Source organism: Chinchilla lanigera, unplaced genomic scaffold, assembly GCF_000276665.1.
Source record: "Chinchilla lanigera isolate Chin_1 unplaced genomic scaffold, ChiLan1.0 scaffold00051, whole genome shotgun sequence".
Taxonomy (NCBI): domain Eukaryota; kingdom Metazoa; phylum Chordata; class Mammalia; order Rodentia; family Chinchillidae; genus Chinchilla; species Chinchilla lanigera.
In genome coordinates this window covers 373,514-391,289 of record NW_004955452.1, presented here as the reverse complement: position 1 = coordinate 391,289, position 17,776 = coordinate 373,514, and the positions used below count along the sequence as shown (strand labels likewise).

At 50.5% G+C, this 17,776-nt stretch overlaps 1 protein-coding gene across 1 annotated transcript in view; it reads left to right on the top strand.

Moving 5' to 3' along the window:
* The window catches only part of Tmco4 (transmembrane and coiled-coil domains 4), an 87,123-nt gene that overhangs the window by 34,612 nt on the left and 34,735 nt on the right, over positions 1-17,776 (top strand). Inside the window, exons 8-13 of the mRNA XM_005394664.2 lie at positions 4,276-4,373; positions 4,600-4,743; positions 5,449-5,568; positions 9,434-9,598; positions 10,104-10,240; positions 13,437-13,521. Coding sequence (XP_005394721.1) covers positions 4,276-4,373; positions 4,600-4,743; positions 5,449-5,568; positions 9,434-9,598; positions 10,104-10,240; positions 13,437-13,521 — 749 coding nt within the window. The remainder of the gene's footprint in view (positions 1-4,275; positions 4,374-4,599; positions 4,744-5,448; positions 5,569-9,433; positions 9,599-10,103; positions 10,241-13,436; positions 13,522-17,776) is intronic.

The following is a 17,776-nucleotide window of genomic DNA, read 5'->3' as shown; positions in this document are numbered from 1 at the left end:
AGTGCCCAGAAATGTCAAGGACAAGAACTCAGGAATTTGATTAGGTTTTTAATAATAAATCTATATTAATCATGAAAATTCTGACATTTCAGCTTGGTCCTGTTATCTCAGAGATTTCTATTTGGATGACAAGTGTCTTATACTCTGCCTACATACTTTTGTTTATCCAAAATATCCTTTCTGGGCTCCTCTAGTTTTCATAACGCATGGGGAACTCTGTCGCCACATCACAGGGGCACCTTCAGTCCTTGGTGGAATAATTGGGTTCTATTCGAGAAACATTTCCTGAGTGCCCAGGGTGCAGAGCTGCAGAGGAGAGAGAGCTGGAAGTGGCTGCGCCTGCACCCTGAAGGTTTAGCCTAGCAATTTTCAACCTTGGGAAACAGCAGAATCCCTGGAGGGACACGTTACAGAGGCACATTCCTCGCCCTCACACCAACATACACCCCCCTGAGCCACCACTCTTTGAAAATCGCTGGACCAGAGTCTCGGGATAATATGGTACAAGGGTTTGATGTGCCCGGAGTTAGAGCATGTAGGCAACCATGAGGCTCAGAGCACGCTTCCAGCAGGAGGTGCTGCACATCAGCTGACGCTGAAAGGATACATAATGTCAAGCTGTACTGGAGCAGATAAGAAGGTCCTTGGGGACCGAGCCCCGGTGGGGAACAGGCATGAGATAGTGTGCTTGTGGGACTCCATGTCCCACAGGATGAGGCGTAAGCTAGGAAGTGATGAGAGATGAAGCAGAGGAGGCAGGGGCCAGGACACAGAGGTCCTGAGTGTTATGCCAGGGAGTTGACCCTATAATGAAGGCACGGCGCGGCAAGGAGAAGTGAGGGGAGGCAGGCAGGCGGCCATGACTATATTTTCCTGCTTGCATTGGCTGCTGGGGCACCACTGTCTCACAATCCTCCCACAAAGTCATTTCCCATTTCCTTTTCCCAAGTAAGGAAATCGAGGGTCAGAAAAATCAGATGACCCAGCAGAGCTGCCTCCAGTCCCTTTCACCCAATTTCCAGCTTCTTCCCATTGGTGTTTGTTGAATCAAGGAGCCGCTGCTGGTCCCCTTGCGTGCTCCTATTGTATGTTGTCAACATGCGTTTTTTTCTTAGTCCTTGAACTGTGCTGCAAGTCAGTAATTTCCAGCCTCCTTGTTTGAACGGAATTAAAGATCATCAATTAAAGAGCAAAGCAATTAAGGGTCAAAGTATATCGCCAGCTACTGTTTAATAGGAAACTACTGTAATCATGAAAAGGATGATAATAGCAACATATTCCGTGATTACAATATGCCAGTCCTATGAATCATCTCATTTCGGTCTCATTGACTTCCTTGGAATTGCGTACGATTATTATCCTTATTTGTTGGACGAAGGAACCCAGATGTGACAAGTATCTGTGCATAGTCACAAAGTGGTAAATGGCTCTAAAGATAGGTAGAACTTGCTGCTGTGACAAATGTCGCCCTAATCTCAGTGGCCCACATAGCAGAGCCTTATTTCTTGTTCATACTACAGTATGTCCATTGCAGATTGGCTGGTTCCCATCCATACTGTCTCGGTTGTGGGTTCCAGGTGGACAGGGTGACTCCTGTCTAGAATGTTGCTGGTCCCTGGTCACATTGAAAGGAGATATAGGGGCCAGGGATTTAGCTCAGCAGCACAGTGCCTGCCCGGCAACCGCAAGGTCCTGAGTTCAATTCCCGGCACCAGAAAAAACAAAACAAACAAACAAAAAAAAAAAAACGAAGGGAGACATAACTTGCACCAGCTGTTAAAGGTTCTGCCAAAAAGGACGTCACTTCTACCTGCATTTCATTGGCTAAAGCTGGTCACATGACCAGTCAGCTCAAGGGGGCGGGGATACACAGTGCTCAGCCATGTCTACAGGTTCCACAGCCTCACACTGAACCAACCAACCAACCAGATTGAAATTTTTTTTAAATCATTGGATCTTTACTGAACATGTACAGTATTTTTTTCTCCTTGTCGTTATCCCCCAAACAATACAGTGTGACAATGATTTGCATTGTATTAGGCATTATGAGTAACCCAGAGATGATTTAAAGTACAGGGGAGGATATGTATAGGTTATAAGCAAATACTGCACCATTTCAGATAGGTGACTTGAACACCCATAGATTTTGGTATCCCCTGGGAGCCCTAGAACCAATCCCACAGATACTGAAGGATGAATGTGTACTCTTCCCATAGGGTGGGATAAGTGAATATTTGGCAAATGGTGGCCCAGCCTTTACCGTGGCAGAAGTCAGAGTTAAGCCTGCCTTTGCAGGCTAAGTCCTGACGTCAAGCCCTGCGCTCTGTCATTACCCTCCCTTCCAGCCAGCTGGATCTATGCAAGTTCCTCCTCAACCCACATGCAGACAACATCCATTTCAGTCACCAGGGCTGGGGATGGAGCTCAGTGGCAGGGTACTTGTCTAGCATGCATGAGGCCCTGGGTTCCATCCCCAGCACTGAAAAAACTTCAATCGCAGATAAGAGCGCTCATGGTATACATGGGTTTTATCGCTGGTTTCTGCTTTTCTGCAGTGAAGCAACCTGTGCTTTAGACCAGGAGCTGCACAGGAGAAAATTGGTGAAGTGAGCCAGCAGACAGCCACAGAATGTGGCAGCTCCCGGAACTCAGATCCCTTTCTTAGTGTGGTCTGTGAGGAATGAGACACGAAGGAAACAAATGTGGACTGAGCACATGGGTTTTCTGCTCACGAGTACCTGCTATTCACAGATGCAGCACCCAAGATGTCAGCACAATGTGTGTTCATAGTTCAAGTTTATTGGTTGAACTGGGTGTCCACTGTACAGGCCTGTAAAGCCAGCACTCCGGGAAGCTGAGACAGGAGGGCTGCAAGTTTGAACCCAGCCTAGGCAATTTTGCGAAACCCTCATCTCAAAATACAAAGGGCTAGGGATGTAGCTCAGTGGTAGAGCATTCTGGGTTCCATCCCCAGTACAGGAGGAAGGTCAAGAAGAAGAGGAAAGGAAAAAGTAAAGAGAGGGGACTGGGAATGTAGCTTGGTGAAGAAGAAGGAGAAGGGTGAGGAAGAAAGAAAGAAATGGAAGGAAAAGGCTAGAGATTTAGCTAAGTACAAAGGCCCTGAGTTCAATTCCCAGTATCACCAAAATGGGAGATGCTTAGTGATTGACTAGACAGCAGGGATTAACTTAATCTTCACAAAGCAACTACCTTATGAGGGAGATGCTCCTGTTCCATTTTACAGAAGAGGAGACTAGGGCTCAGGGTGATGCAGTTTTATGACCACAATTACCGGTTTGCCCAACACTCAAAAATGTGCCTTATAAATAATCTGTCCATCGACCCCCGTGATCTCAGGCAGTAACCTCTGTTACCTCCTCCCACATGCGTAATGTGGGGACAACAATAAAACTTCACCTTAGAGTCAGATAAAGAAATTGTGGGAAGTGCAGAGCGTGCTGGCAGTATGAGGAAGCCCTTGCTAAATATTAACCATTCCCCGTGGTCACCCTCATCCCTGGCTATCACTCCGCGTTAAGTTGTTGTCCAAACTCCAGCTTCGGTTCAGAGTCCCACATCATCGTGACCACTGGAGCCTACCGTCGCTGTCTTTCTTGCTCCTGACGGCCCCAGAGTGACTGAAAGATTAATACCTGATACGGAAATGGGGTATCCTGACTGCAAGCTGACCTCAGGATGCCCCTGACCCCAGTTCACTCTGAATGCTCTTCTAGATTTTGTACCATTTATATTTTGGGTCCAAGTGGGTCTAGCTGTTGCTCCAACCAAGGCCAAGGTCTCCCATGTAGACATTTCTAGCCTGTCTGTGAAATGATTCTTCTGACGGAAGTTGGTTTCCATATTTCCTAGAGGAGGAGGGACCCAATGCCAGGAGGTGGTGGGCAGGGAAAGGGTGGGAGGCAACAGAATCTGAGATTCTATTTTGTAGTCATTCTGGGTCCATCTGTTGAAAGATATTTTCGGTGCTTCTCTTGTTATTATTATTATTTTTTGTCTTTTCATTATTCAAATTGCAACCTTATTAGGATGGCTCCGTTGGGTAAGTAGTGTACTCATACATTGAGATTTCTCAGCTGGGTTTTAGAATATTTTCAGCTCTTTAAAACCACTAATGTGCCCAGGGTAACTTTGGTAGCTTACTGTGTGTGAGTGTTCCAACCCACCATTGACCTTGGTCTGGGGGGTGGATGTGGTGGGAGGTCTCAGGGGATCCTGGGCATGGGTGGCCCTAAAGACCAACCTCTTCTCTCCCAGAACCGCTGAGGCTTCCCGGAAGAAGAAAGAAAACCGGAGGAAATGGAAGCGTTATCTACTGATAGGCCTGGCAACTGTTGGAGGCGGGACAGTGATTGGTAAAGCCAACTGGGGATGGTGGAGTGTGGGCTGGGATGGTTCAGAACAAGAGCTGTGCTGGATTTGGATGAGGAGAGAGTACAAAGGGGTGGGCTGGGAGGTGGCCCCAGCAGGCAGCAGGTGCCTGTCAGCGATGAACACGCTCTTATCAGCTTCATGGAAGACAGTGGCTGGCCGGTGGGACAAGAACTCACCTTCACTCGCCATGGGCTGCTTTCCCTGCAGGTGTGACTGGGGGTCTCGCCGCCCCCCTTGTTGCAGCTGGAGCTGCGACAGTCATTGGCAGTGCTGGGGCAGCGGCCCTGGGCTCAGTGGCTGGCATAGCTGTCATGACTTCGCTGTTTGGTGCAGCTGGAGCCGGCCTGACAGGTGAGGTTCAAAAGGGATTAGGGGGTGGAGTCGACCAGCATGGCCCACCCTAAAGGACTCACCCAGGTTCTCCCCTGATATGGCTCTGCGGGAGCTCCGGCTTTGTGCACGCTGAGTCCCAGCCTACCATACCTGCAGCAGGTCCAAAGAAAACCAGGCCAGTAGCTCAGCATGGGCTGAGGTTAATGCTGAGTTTAGAAACTTGGCTTTCCACACCCCATGGCTTCCCTAGAGAGAGTCCAAGTGAGCCTGCTGCCGCTACACAGGGGGTTTCCAAGCAAGCCCCCCAGGGACATGCGTGCTTCGTCGTGGTCAGACAGAGCATGACTGCCTTTCATTAACCAGCTCATCTCATCACACAGAAATCCCCACCCTGCTCCCCTGCTGAGAGCCCTGGTTGGTTCAGTCCACTCCCACTAAGACTGAGGGTCACATGCTGAAGGGACAGGTGTGAAAAAGATCCAACCAAGTCAGGACAGGGCAGTAGTTAGAGCCTGAATGCAGATCCCTGTCTTCCCCTCGGCAGCTGTTTTGCCCTCCTCTGTAACCGGGTACAGTAATGCCACTTGCCTTAGACAGTTCACAACAAACATGCGTTTTTTTTCCAGGGCAGGGCACACAGTCAGTCAGTCACTGCTCTGCCCCACCCCCACCCACACAGCGTCCCCTCCATTCTCATTCTCATTCTCACCTCGGGGCCTCCAGGCTACAAGATGAAGAAGCGTGTTGGGGCCATTGAAGAGTTCACATTCCTTCCCCTGACGGAGGGCAGGCAGCTGCACATCACCATTGCCATCACTGGCTGGCTCGCATCTGGCAAATACCGTAAGTGGAGAAGGAGTGGGAGTGGGGTGGGCACTGGCAGGGCTTGGCCTACAGCTGCTAGTCAGGCCTGGCAGGTTCTTATATATCTCTTGGAGATGGGGCTGGGGAGCCCCATTTTGCAGAAGTGGAAACTGAGGCTCAGAGAGGCGAAGTGACCATCCCCCATCCATCCACCTACCCACCCACCTATTCTTTCATCCATCCATCCATTCATGTACCCAGCCAGCCAGCCAGCAATATTTATCAAATATCCATTCATCTATCCACTTATCCATTCATCCATCCAACTATCCAACCATTCAACCATCCAGCCATCCACCTACCTATTTACCTATCCAGCCAGCCAGGCAGCAATATTTTTAGAATACCCACTCACCCATCCACTCATCTACCCATCCCTCCATCCATTGCTCCATTTACCCATCCATCCATCCATCCACCTATCCATCATCTACCCAATAAGCCAAATTCATAAAATATATATATATTTTTTTTGTCTTTTTTTGAGACAGGGTCTTGCTCTGCAGTTCAGGCTGGACTTGAGCTCACTTTGTAGCCCAGGCTGGTCCCGAACTCACAATGATCCTCCTGCCTCAGCCTCCCGAGTGCTGGGATTACAGGCGGGTGCCACCACGCCCGGCTTCAAATTCATAAAATATTGTACTTACCATGTGCCACACAGCAAGCCACGCTGTGGAAATTCAGTGGTGGGCAGCATATTTATGGCTTCTGTCCTGTAGAACATGTGAGATAGAAGACAGACCAAATAATCACAGGGAACCTTTATGGGGGACAATAGGAGAAACATGCTGTTTGTGGGGAAGGCTCCTGGAGGAAGTGACATTTGGACTAAGGGCTGGCTTGAAGTTATCCAAGTAAAGAAGCAAAAAAATAAAAATAAAAAAAGAAATATATACAGCCAAAAGGGCAGCATATGCAAAGCCCAGCGGTACTAAAGAACCAAGAAGAGCGCAGGACAGCTGCAACATGGATCCAGAAAGCAGGATTGTGGACAGAGCCACAGCATGCAGGAGCGTGTGAGCTGTGGTCTGTGTCCTCAGCGTAAGTGGAAGGTAGCAAAGGGCTTTAAGCGCATGGGTGAGAGATCAGTCCGCTGTGGCCATGTGACTTCAAGCAAGTCACTTAACTTTCCCTACCTCAGTAACTTCCTTTTTCAAGTGAACAGATTATTCCTGCCTTCTAGGGCTGCTACAGAGATCAAACTAAGCTAGATGACTCCAGGCAGGCACCCGGTTTCTGGCTGGCATTTTTGCAAACATCAGTGCCCCTTCGTGCCTGCTTTGGAGGCTCCTAACCAGGGTGGCTGGGGAGACTTACACCCTCATCCACTCACTGCCTGGCTCACCTTTGCAGGTGTCCAGCACAAGGCTGAGCAAACAGACATGGCTTAGAGAGAAGGCAGGGCAGGCGAGGGAACTGCTGAGGGCTCCCTGGGTTCCCAAGCCTCTGAGGTCCAAGCGGGGAGGCCACAGCTCTTCTAACTGACATAGAAGGAAGCCACGGAGTAAAGGGTGAAAGTGTACCACCTGCCAGCCCCTGTGCCATGGTCTCTCACATTAACTAAGCACCTGGTTCATGCGACCCTGAGTCAGGTGTTTCATCGGCATACTAGGAACAGGGTGCGCATCACCTCGTGTAACCCTCACCCCACTCAATAAGTTGGGAACTGTTCTTCTCTTGATCTGTCCGAAGAGGAAACACAACGGTCAGGCAGCAGGTACAGGATTCAAACCCAGCTCTGCTGACCCATCGCTCAGGGTTTCTGTACACCTGTTTTCACTTCTCCGTGATGTAGGAGGGAAGGAAAAAACGTGAACACAAATCTAAGTAAAGGAATTTGAAATTCTGACCAGTATGGAAACCACATCCCTTGGCTTCATTTTGCCCTTCTTTGCCAGGTCAGAGGCCAAGACTTTGGAGAAAAGAAACAACCTTCATCATTCTCTTTCAGGAGCGTAGTACAGTGTGGAACCCAGGCAGAGGGGCAGTTAAATGAAATATAACCAAACAGAGACGGGTCAGGAAGGAGAAATCACCCATTTCTGTCTGCAGAAAGCCTTACTGTCCTCACAGACTTGCTTGCACGTGAGGGGTGTCAGTGGGCTTTCCTCGGCTCACCTGCTTATTAATCATGCTTGTGTATCATAATGGCAGTGGCTTTGTAGCTAGCCACTTGCCCTGAGCCCAGGACTAACTCCAGCACTGCATGCATTGGCTCCCTTGCCTCCTCCTTCAAGCCAAAGTAGCACCCTCACTTTACAGAAGAGAGCACCAAGGCTCAGAAGGGCTCCTGGAGTTGATTCCCTAGCTAGTGAGGAACAGGGTAAGATTCAGCCCTGTTCTCTCTGGTTCCACTTCACAGTTCATGTAACATTTTTCACACAGTCTCCCTATGGTCACCCTAAACATTTGTGAGAATGATTCCATTCTTACCCGTGTAGAGATGGGGATATAGCTCAGTGCCACGGATATAGCTCAATGGCACATGCATCTGCCTGGCAAGTGCAAGGTCCTGAGTTCTATTCCCAATACCAAAAAAAGAGAAAGAAACCTGTGTAGAACCTGAGATTTAGAAGCGCTTCACGTGCTGCGGAGTCTCGTGGCCAGGAAGCTACACACTGGGGCCAGAGTCCTGGGTGTGCGGCACATCAAGGCTGTGCTCCCCCTGCTGGCCGCGCCTGCACCTTTTCTCAAGATGACTGTCACTTAGTCCTTAAAGACAGGTGACCCATGGGTTGTTGCAGAGCCAGAGTCCTTGCAGAGGGAGGGAGCAGCTGCAGGGCCGTCTCTGTGTCCACAGAGCACCCTGTAAGTCAGGGTGAGACCTTTGGCTCAGGCAGGCAGGGGTGGGAAGCTGATGTTCAGAACCCAAAGGCTTAGGGAGCCGGCTGTCACCTTCCTTCCTTGGTGCTGATTTTCTGAGCGTTTACTGTGCACCCATTGCCTGGCTTCGGGAGCATGCTGGTCGGCCCAGCGGGCCGTAGGAGAGGCGTACACTCCAGACTGGATGCAAACACAAAGGCGTGATTCCAGGCTGCGGTGTGAACTTACGGGCAAGGTGCAGGCATCTTTGGTCTGTCAGAGGAGCTGCAAAGGCTTTCCTGTGCAGAGAGGTGATCACGTTAGAGCTCCCAGGTCGAGAGTGATCCAGGGGTGCTAATGTGAGACCCAGGAGCTAGGGAAGAGTCTGGGGCAGGGAGAATTGTATTCTGAAAAGGTCCCCCGGGACCACAGGCAGAAACCGATGAGGGCTGGGCCAAGTGTCCCTCTGTGCCCACGTCCTGAAGGCAGAGGGCAGCGAGGAGGGAAGGAGGGAAGCAGGGAGGCAGGTAGCCTTGGTTATGCTTTTCTGCGCGATGCTGGCCGCTGCGGCGCTGTTGTCTTGTCTTCCCTCCCGTGTCATCATTTTTCAGGTCCATTTTCCAGGTAAGGAAATTGAGGCTCAGAGTAGTGTTTATTGATTCAAGGGACCATGCAGTGAGAACAGAGCCACGCTGCTGGCCCCATCCGATGTCAGCGGCATAATGCCAGAACTCGAGCTTTGTTCACACACTCCGTTCTCACAGCTACTCTAAGGAGATGAATTGTAATCTCCCCACTTCACACATAAGCAAAGTGAGTCTCAAAGTCATCAGAGATAGTAATGTTCCCAAGGTCACCTAGCTAACTAACTACTGATGAGGCAGGAGTTGAGATTGCCCCACGGGATAACAGGGTGCTCCCCTCCCTCTGCCAGTGCCTCTTGTCTCCCCTGCTTGTTTGAGGAGCGCCCATCACTGTCTGTCTGATTTAGTGGGGTGGGGCATCCTTGACCATAGATGCCGCCTACCTGTCTCCTTCCTAGGCACCTTCAATGCCCCCTGGGCTGCCCTGGCCCGCAGCCAGGAGCAGTACTGCCTGGCCTGGGAAGCTAAGTACCTGATGGAACTCGGCAATGCCCTGGAGACCATCCTCAGTGGCCTCGCCAACATGGTGGCCCAGGAGGCTCTCAAGTACACCGTGCTGTCTGGTAAGCCTCCCCTCTCCCCACCGGCACAGCGGTACCATTACCTTGCATGCTCGCGGCCCCCAAGAAGCCAGGAGCCAAGCTGGAGATGGAGACTTGCGAAGGCTGCAGTCTTTCTGAGAAAGGACAGGTCAACAGCCAATCACATAGTGTACCCGTTAGCTAATGCTGTGTGACAAGCTGGTCCAAAACTTGGTGGCCTAGAATAATAATCATGTGTTACAATAGCTCAGGAGTGGAGAGGCTGGAGCAGGGCTACTTATGGATCTGTGGGTCAGCCAGTTGTTGAGGGACAGTAGCTAGCCTTACCTGGGCAGCCAGAGAAACTTGGCTATGCTCTGCATATCTCCTCCTGGGGTCAGCAGGCGAGCCCATCACAATGGGAGAAGTTTGGCAACTTGGGGAATGTGCAGGTCCAAGATAGAGGCTGTGGGCGTGCCCTCATACATCATTAGCCAGTCACTACCCTAGAGAGACTCCCTTTACCACTCATGTTCCACCTCCCCAGGCATTGTGGCCGCCCTGACCTGGCCAGCCTCACTCCTCAGTGTCGCCAACGTCATCGACAACCCCTGGGGGGTGTGTCTCCATCGGTCGGCAGAGGTTGGCAAGCATCTGGCCCACATCCTGCTCTCCCGGCAGCAGGTACTGGGAATGGCTGTGGGGGAAGGAAGGAGGTGAAGTCCTAGGTGACTTCCTAGGTGGAAGTCCTAGTAACAGGTCCACTTGGAGTGAGTCTGTGGCCTCGGTGGGGTTGGTGGTCTTCTCTGACCACCAGCGAAAGCCTTGCAGGACGCGTAGGATGAACCAACGGAAACTGCCAGACCACGCATCTCTAGCTGGTAATTAGATGAAGACTGAACACAGGGCCATCTGCAGCCGTGGACAAGGCTGGGGGGAACTGAACAAAAATGAAAGTAACTTCAACTAAAGTTTGGCATGGTGTACACCTGAAATCCCGTCTGCTCAGGAGGCCGAGACAGAAGGATTGTAAGTTCAAGGCCAGCCTGGCCAACTTAGCACGATCTATTTCAAGATAAAAATTAAGGACAAGCATGGTGGCGCATGCCTGCAATCCCAGCACTCGAGGCTGAGGCAGGAGGATTGTCTTGAGTTCAAGGCCAGCCTGGACTACAGAGCAAGACCCTGTCTCAAAAACAAACAAACAAAAAAAAATTTTTAAAGTCTGGGGGTGTGGCTGAGTGATAGAGCACTAAACTAACACACATGAGACCCTGGGTTCAGTCACCCATACCAGGGGGAAAGAAGAGTTTAGCAATAACTGGGCTCACTGGGCAAGAGGCGTACCTGAACCTCTCGTTCAGTAAGCAGTGAAGCCAGTGCAGTAAAGGACACCACACAGACACCTCTGATGGATTCCCACACACTGAGGCCAGGTGTTTCTTCCTAGATGTATGAAGTAGTCATCGTCATCAATGGTCCAGAGATTCCAGAAAATGGTTAGAAAGAGAAATCCTCATAATCTTTTAGAATTTTGGAATCTGGTAAAGATGGACTTACAAAGGAAATCAAAACTGTCTCCTTCAAAATAAGCTTGAATAGCCAGGTGTGGTGGTACCCACCTATCATCACAGCACTCTGGGAGGCTGAGGCAGGAGGATCACAAATTCAAGCTCAGTCTGGTAACTTAGTGATGTAGCGAGACCCTGTCTCAACATGAAAACGAACATGTGAGAGGTAGTATCAGATGGCTGTCTTGTTAGGATTGCCTTGGGCTGCAAGTAGAAGAAAACCTAAAATAACAGTGGCTTAAACAAAGTAGAAATTTATTTTTCCTAAAAATGGCCTTAACATTCTGGTCCAGGATGGCAGCATCTGAGTTCTAGGTAGGAGAAGAAAGGAAAAGCCGAAGGAGAGAGAAAGGCCCATAGCATGTCTGTCTGTTGGCCAAAGCCCAGTCGCTAGCAGCCACGGAAGCTAGGAGATACAGTCTTTATACTGAGTGGCGATGAAGCCAGCTGAAATTTAATTACTGTGCACAAAAGGCTCAGCAAACATCGAGGGACAGCTGGCAGTTTCTCCTACCATGGGTACATTGGCCTAGAAACTGGTAACTCCTAAGTCCTGCACAGGGATCTTTGCCACAGGGTGAAAAAAAAAAAACAAAAAAAAACAGAAGGAGAAGGAGAAGGAGCAGGAGCAGGAACAGGAGAAGGAGAAGGGGGAGTGGGGGAGAATTCCTTTGACAGGTTTGGCTGTAAGGTAAATACCAGAGTGGCACTGGCTGAAACGAGGTGAACTCTGTTCTCCCCTGCCAACAGTCTTGGCATGAGCAGCCAAGGCAAGACAACGTGAGTTCATTTCCCATTGTAACAACCACCGAGCGCATTGGTGTTATCTCACAGACCCGGAGGGCAGCGGTCCAAGATGTACTCACAGGGCTGCTTGCCTAGCAGATGCCCCAGGAGCACCCATTTCCCCAGCTTCCAAAGGCGGCTTTCATCCTTTGGCTGGTATCGCCCTCCTGCATCTGCAAAGCCAGCAGCACCAGTAGCATCTTCAGCTGCCTCTCTCGCTGTCCCTCTGCTTCCCTGTTCACACTGCCTTCTGTCTGACTGACTCCTGCACCCGTCTTTGGACGCCTGTGATTGCAGCAGGTCCACCCAGATAATCCAGGATCATCTTGCCATCTCAGGAGCCTGAAGCTGATCATATCTGTAAAGTGTGTGTTCCATAGAAGGCTTCATTTGCAGGTCCCAAGGGTGGACGTCCTGGCAGAGGCCATTATTCTGTCTCCCCCAGAGCCCAGACACCCTTATCCATTGGCCCTTCACCCAGCGCACTTGGTTCTCTCTGGTCTGCACGCGCACGCTAGGCTTCCAGAGGTAGGGAAATAGAAGTGAAGGCCACGTGTAGAAGTCACAGCTGTCTCTTGTCTTCAGTCCCTTTATAAGGATTCAGCCCTGTAGCCACCCCCAGGTACAAAGGCAAAATCTGTCTTTGTCTGACTGGTGCTGTGCCCAGGGAAACTTGGTAGTTGTAGTACCAAAGGATGGAGGGAAGGAAGGCATCAGGAGAGGACTACCAGTTTTTGCCACAAGGTTCCTGCAGAGTTCAAATGCTATTTAATGGAGGGATTTCTGTGATGTAGTAAATGGAGCAGAGGGGGTGGAATACACGAATTGATGGAAAAACAAGAAAACGACCAGACAGGTAAAACCAGGGGGCTCCTCAAGAGCGCACCGGCTCTTCCCTCTCCTTCTGTGCGTGTGGAACTGGCTCCCAGGTAGACCAGATAGCTTCCTTTTTCTTTAGTGCCTTCTGCTGATAACCCTCCTTTCCTACAGATTCCTCTTAATCTCTGCCTCACTCCCTTATCTTGTCATTTAAAGCCAATACTTCATGTACTGCCTTCCTCTCTACAAACAGAACAGCCGTCCCTCGCCTGTAACTCCTTGCTCTTTTACCCGTCACACCTGGGGGGACCTTCTGTCTAATCACCCCGCCCCCAGAGGGGTCCCACATCGCTGCAGTCATGTGCCGCAGGCAGAGGTGTCCAAGGGAAGGAGCCCTTGTAATTGACTGCTCCTGTCTCCCCGGGAAGAGGCAGCAGTGGCTGATAATGATTGCAGATGAAAGGGAATTAACCCAGTCAGAGGCCGCCTGCTGGCCTTGGAGGAAGCCAGTAGGAGTGGCAGGTGCACTTTTGCATAAATGAGAGCCCTGACTGCTGATGAAAGCCCCGGAGCTGGGGACCAGGATGGCACAGGCATGATTTGGCCCATGCATGAGCTGGCGTTCAGGGATGCACAAAGGCTGATAGTGTGTGAGAACTGACTGGGTCCCCTCCAGACACCTTTGTCTTTGTTTCCCCCGCCAGGGCCAGCGACCTGTCACCTTGATTGGCTTCAGCCTGGGAGCCAGAGTCATCTACTTCTGTCTGCAAGAGATGGCCCAGGAGAAAGGTGAGGCTGACTCATTGTCGCAGGTGCAAACCGTTCCCAAGTCGGTCCCCCAGGCCACAGGTTCTGAACCTGGTTGGGGTCCTGAGCTTTGCAAAGTGTATTCTTCATGCTTAGAAATAATGGTTAAACATTAGTAGATTTAAAATAGGGGGAGAGACAGGTAAGCCATTTGGAAAATCGTTTCACTTTTTCTATACAAAAATCAGTGGATGAATGGCAGTCTTCCAAAAATGACATTGGTCCTTTTGTTCTGGTGCATGTGAACATACCACCCCTGACCCACGGAAACCAGTGCCTTGCAGGAGGGGCTGGGGGCCCTGCTTAGTGTGTGAGTCCCCCAGGCTCGCGTGAACACCGTATGGGGAAGAAGCATGTCGTGTCAGCTGTGTGTGTCCCCAGCCCTTGTCACAGGTGGCCATAAATGCTTGAGGGAAGGAAAGAGTCCCTTGTACAATTTATTTAGAAAATTTCTACATCTCCAAAGAAACTCAGACAGGAGGCTTTTCAGTTAACAAGAATTTGACAGGAGGGCTGGGGATTTAGCTCAGCGGCAAAAGCGCCTGCTTGGCAAGCGCAAGGTCGTGAGTTCGGTTCCTGGTACCGGAGAAAAACCCAAAAAAAAAAACAAAAAACAAAAAACAAAAAAAAAGAATTTGACAGGAATGTGACTCCAAAGTGCCTGGAATCCCGCAGTCGAAAGTGCAGCTGGCTCAGCACCCCTGCGGTCACTTGCAAAAGTGTTGGGTCAGGGCCGGAAACTCTGAACAACAGTTTTCAATCCTAGGTGGCCTAATCACTTTCCCCATGTTGAAGAACCTCCCGTGACCCCTGTGTCTAGTCGGGAGGTGACAGATGGCTCTGATAATCCCTTGCCCTGACCTTGACCAAGGACACTGCAGGTGGCTGTCCCTTTGCTGGCTGTGGCTTATTCCAGCAGGAGCAGCAGCGAGGCTCACACGCATGGCTGAGGCAGAAGACCCCTCCCGGGACAGGTGGCTGAATGGCCACAGTCAGTGCCATCCATCCGAGCAGTGCCAGGTAGAAGGGCCCTGTCCCCATGTGACACTGCAATTTTCCCTTTTCTTTCCAGAGTATAAGTCAGGGGCTCCAGTTGGTTTGTAGAAATAGGAAGCTAAAAGCAAAACACTGCCCCCCTGCAGAGGGGACCTGAAGGCTCCCAGATGCAAACCTCTAAGCCTGCATGTTTGGGGTCCTGGGGCAGAGGAAACTGTCGGGACCTAGAGCGGAACCTTCCTCACAAGCTTCAACCCCACAAAGCGGATGGGTAAGGGCCGGGGATATAGCTCAGCAGCACGGTGCCTGCCTGGCAAGCATTGAGTTCATCCTGAGTTCGATTCCCGGTACCAAAAAAAAAAAAAGCAGACGGGTAAAAACACAGATGTTCACTGTCTCATAAAACTGCAGTCACCAGGTGGTGGCCACATGGAAGGTGTCCCAGCCTTCCACACATGGAAACTGGGGTGACACTCCAGATCCAAGCTATAGAAGCAGCAGTGCATGGAAATGCGGGCCCATAGTAAACCATCGTGATCCTTACCAAGCATTCATAATGTGCTGGGAGCTGTCTGCAGTGTGGGCTGGCATATAGATGACACAGGCTGTAGACCTCATGGAAGAAGGCTTGGCCTCCGCAAAGGGTCAGCCCTGTGCTCCCTGTTCCTTTCTGTCACACCCGCCTGCTCCTCCCAGCAGGCCTCCTCCCAGGCCTTCGCCTGTGTCCTTGGGGCAGCAGCTTCCACTCTGGCTGTGATCCTGAATGGACCCCTTCACCCGGAGCTGCTGTCTCACATCCGATCCATCCCAGCTCACTGTCTAGTTCCAGGCAGCCCTGATTATTTAACACCCATTCATTAATCTGCACACGGAGGAGCCCGCTCCTAATTGCAGGAAAGCTGTCATTACCCGAGTGAGGAGATGTAAAAAAGGAATTACTCTAATGCATTTGAATCCAGTAATTGTTTTCTGGAGCCCCTTGAGAGCCAGTAATGAAATGTAGCAATAAATCCCAGAGTCCGCAGTCCTCCAGCCAGCCTCTCTCTGCCTCTCTCTCCCGACTCTTCCCTTTCCCTGAGAAAAACTGCCTGTAGAATTGCTAACTTCCTTCATGTCTCTTTTGGGGTGATACTGCAGACCGTGGGATTTGCTGCTCTGGGGCTCTGCTGCCATTCACAGGGGCCCTCACAGCTGGCCTGCCCTTACCTCGGGCTCTGCATGGTCAGCTTCCTCTCAAATAGATGTCGTCTGCAAGCCACTTCAGGCAGGATTCTGTCTGACTGACCTCCTTGAGTCCTATAATGAGACAAAGCCAACAGAAAGTGTGTGTTCTGTGAGTGACTTCAACATGAAGTCTACTCTTGTAGGCCTTCACTGTGTATCAGTCACTATAGGCTAAGTTATGCTGTAGTAACAAGCATCCCCACCTCTTAGAGTAACACAACCAAGGTTCATTTCTCACATATGCTGCTCAACCCCTGTGGGTAAGCAGGAGTTGACCATAGTCACTTAGCCTGTCAGCCCAGAAAGGTACCACCTCAACATGTGCCTTCCCTATAGGGGTCAGAGATTTGTGAGTTGTGCACTGGTTTTTGTTGTTTCTTTTTTTAAACCCAGAAGTAACACATATCACCTTTGCTCATGTTTCATTGACAAAAGCAAGCAATATGGACATTCCTAACATCCAGGAAGGACTGGTGAGTGGGTCCCTACCATGTGTTCAGAAGACAGAGAGGTAGAACCAACTGGGAAACAGCAAGGTGGTAACCGCAGTGACTTATTCTTATATCTACTAAGCAGCCACAAAAGTAGCACTAAGGAGCAGTTCCATTTCCTGAACACATAGTAGAAACTCAGGCTCAGTTAGCAGGCAAAGGACTTGGTGGGATTCTGCCTCTGTAATGAACTGTCAGCCACGATGTTATTGGTACCGAGCTTCAGTTTGTTTATCCCCAACTTCGCCTCACAAGAACAGCTTGGAAAGTAGTAGAACACCTTCACAGGAAGTCAGAGAGGGGCCAGCCCTGAGAGGCTTGGGTCAGAGCCCCAGCTGTGGATGGAACCAGAGCGCAGTGCTCAGCCAAGAGGCCCCCATGCAGCTAGGCAAGTATGGCACCAACATGCCGCCCATCAGAGGGACAGAGCCAGGGCCACTGTGAAGCCCTGGGTCCAGTCAGTCAGGGAGCAGCACCAGGCAGATCCCAGTCAGAGCCTGGGATGGCATTTGGCCCAGAGAATCAGAGGAGGTGTCCTGGTGACAATGCCCAAAGACACACAGCTGCCATGGATGGGAGTGACAGTAATGTCAGAAAGAATGACAGCAGCAGTCACAGTCACATGGGAAGACCCAGCCCCTTTCCCACTTTTTGCTCAGAGCTTTATGCACATTCTCTTCCACTGTCAGCCAACCTGATGCAGGTAGTTCTGCCGCCGTTTTTCAGATGGGAAGAGTGAGATTTAGAAAGAAGTAGTTACCTGTCTTAGAATTAGGATTGTGACATGTCTTTTTCCAACTCTGGAGTTCCTGTTTTAACTTAGGATTTTATTTCAACCCTGCTTATTGGGTGGTTTCACTCAAAGCCATATCCCAGATCAGATCTTCCAGAAAACTATTCAAAATAAAATTCATTCCATCAGGTGGTATTAACTAAGCAGCTGCTATGTGCTGGGCACTATGTTGGACTTTGGGGAGATGACAGCTAACTCAGGCTCTGCCATCATAAAGTTCACAGTCTATTAAAATAAACTGTACTCCTGGAGACACAAGTTGGCATCTTGCAGAGTGTGTACAGGGGTCAGCAGTGATGTGTGCCAGTCGTAGAACAGAGCAGCTGGCACATAGTAGGTGGTCGGAAGGGTAGTCTTACTGGCCTTCCACACTGAGCTCATAGAGGCCGCTTGGTTGAGGCTGACGTCCCTTTTCCTGCACATCCCGCCCTTAGGCGGAGACCATTATCTCCACCTGCTCCAGACTTAAGAGCTAGCAGAGCAACAGTCACAGAAGTCAGTCCCCAGAACAGAGTCAAGAGCTCAGCAAGGCTTCTGTGTGTGCAGGCGTCCCCAGGCTGAAGGGAAGGACTGCTTCCGGGCAGGAATCCTTCACCATCTGGACGAGCATTTTGAGTGCTTGATGTAAATGAAGCATCTTTTCTTCATACAGAAACAGGCCCAGGCCAGGCGTGGTGGTGAACGCCTGTAATCCCAGCACTCGGGAGGCTGAGGCAGGGGCATCGTTGTGAGT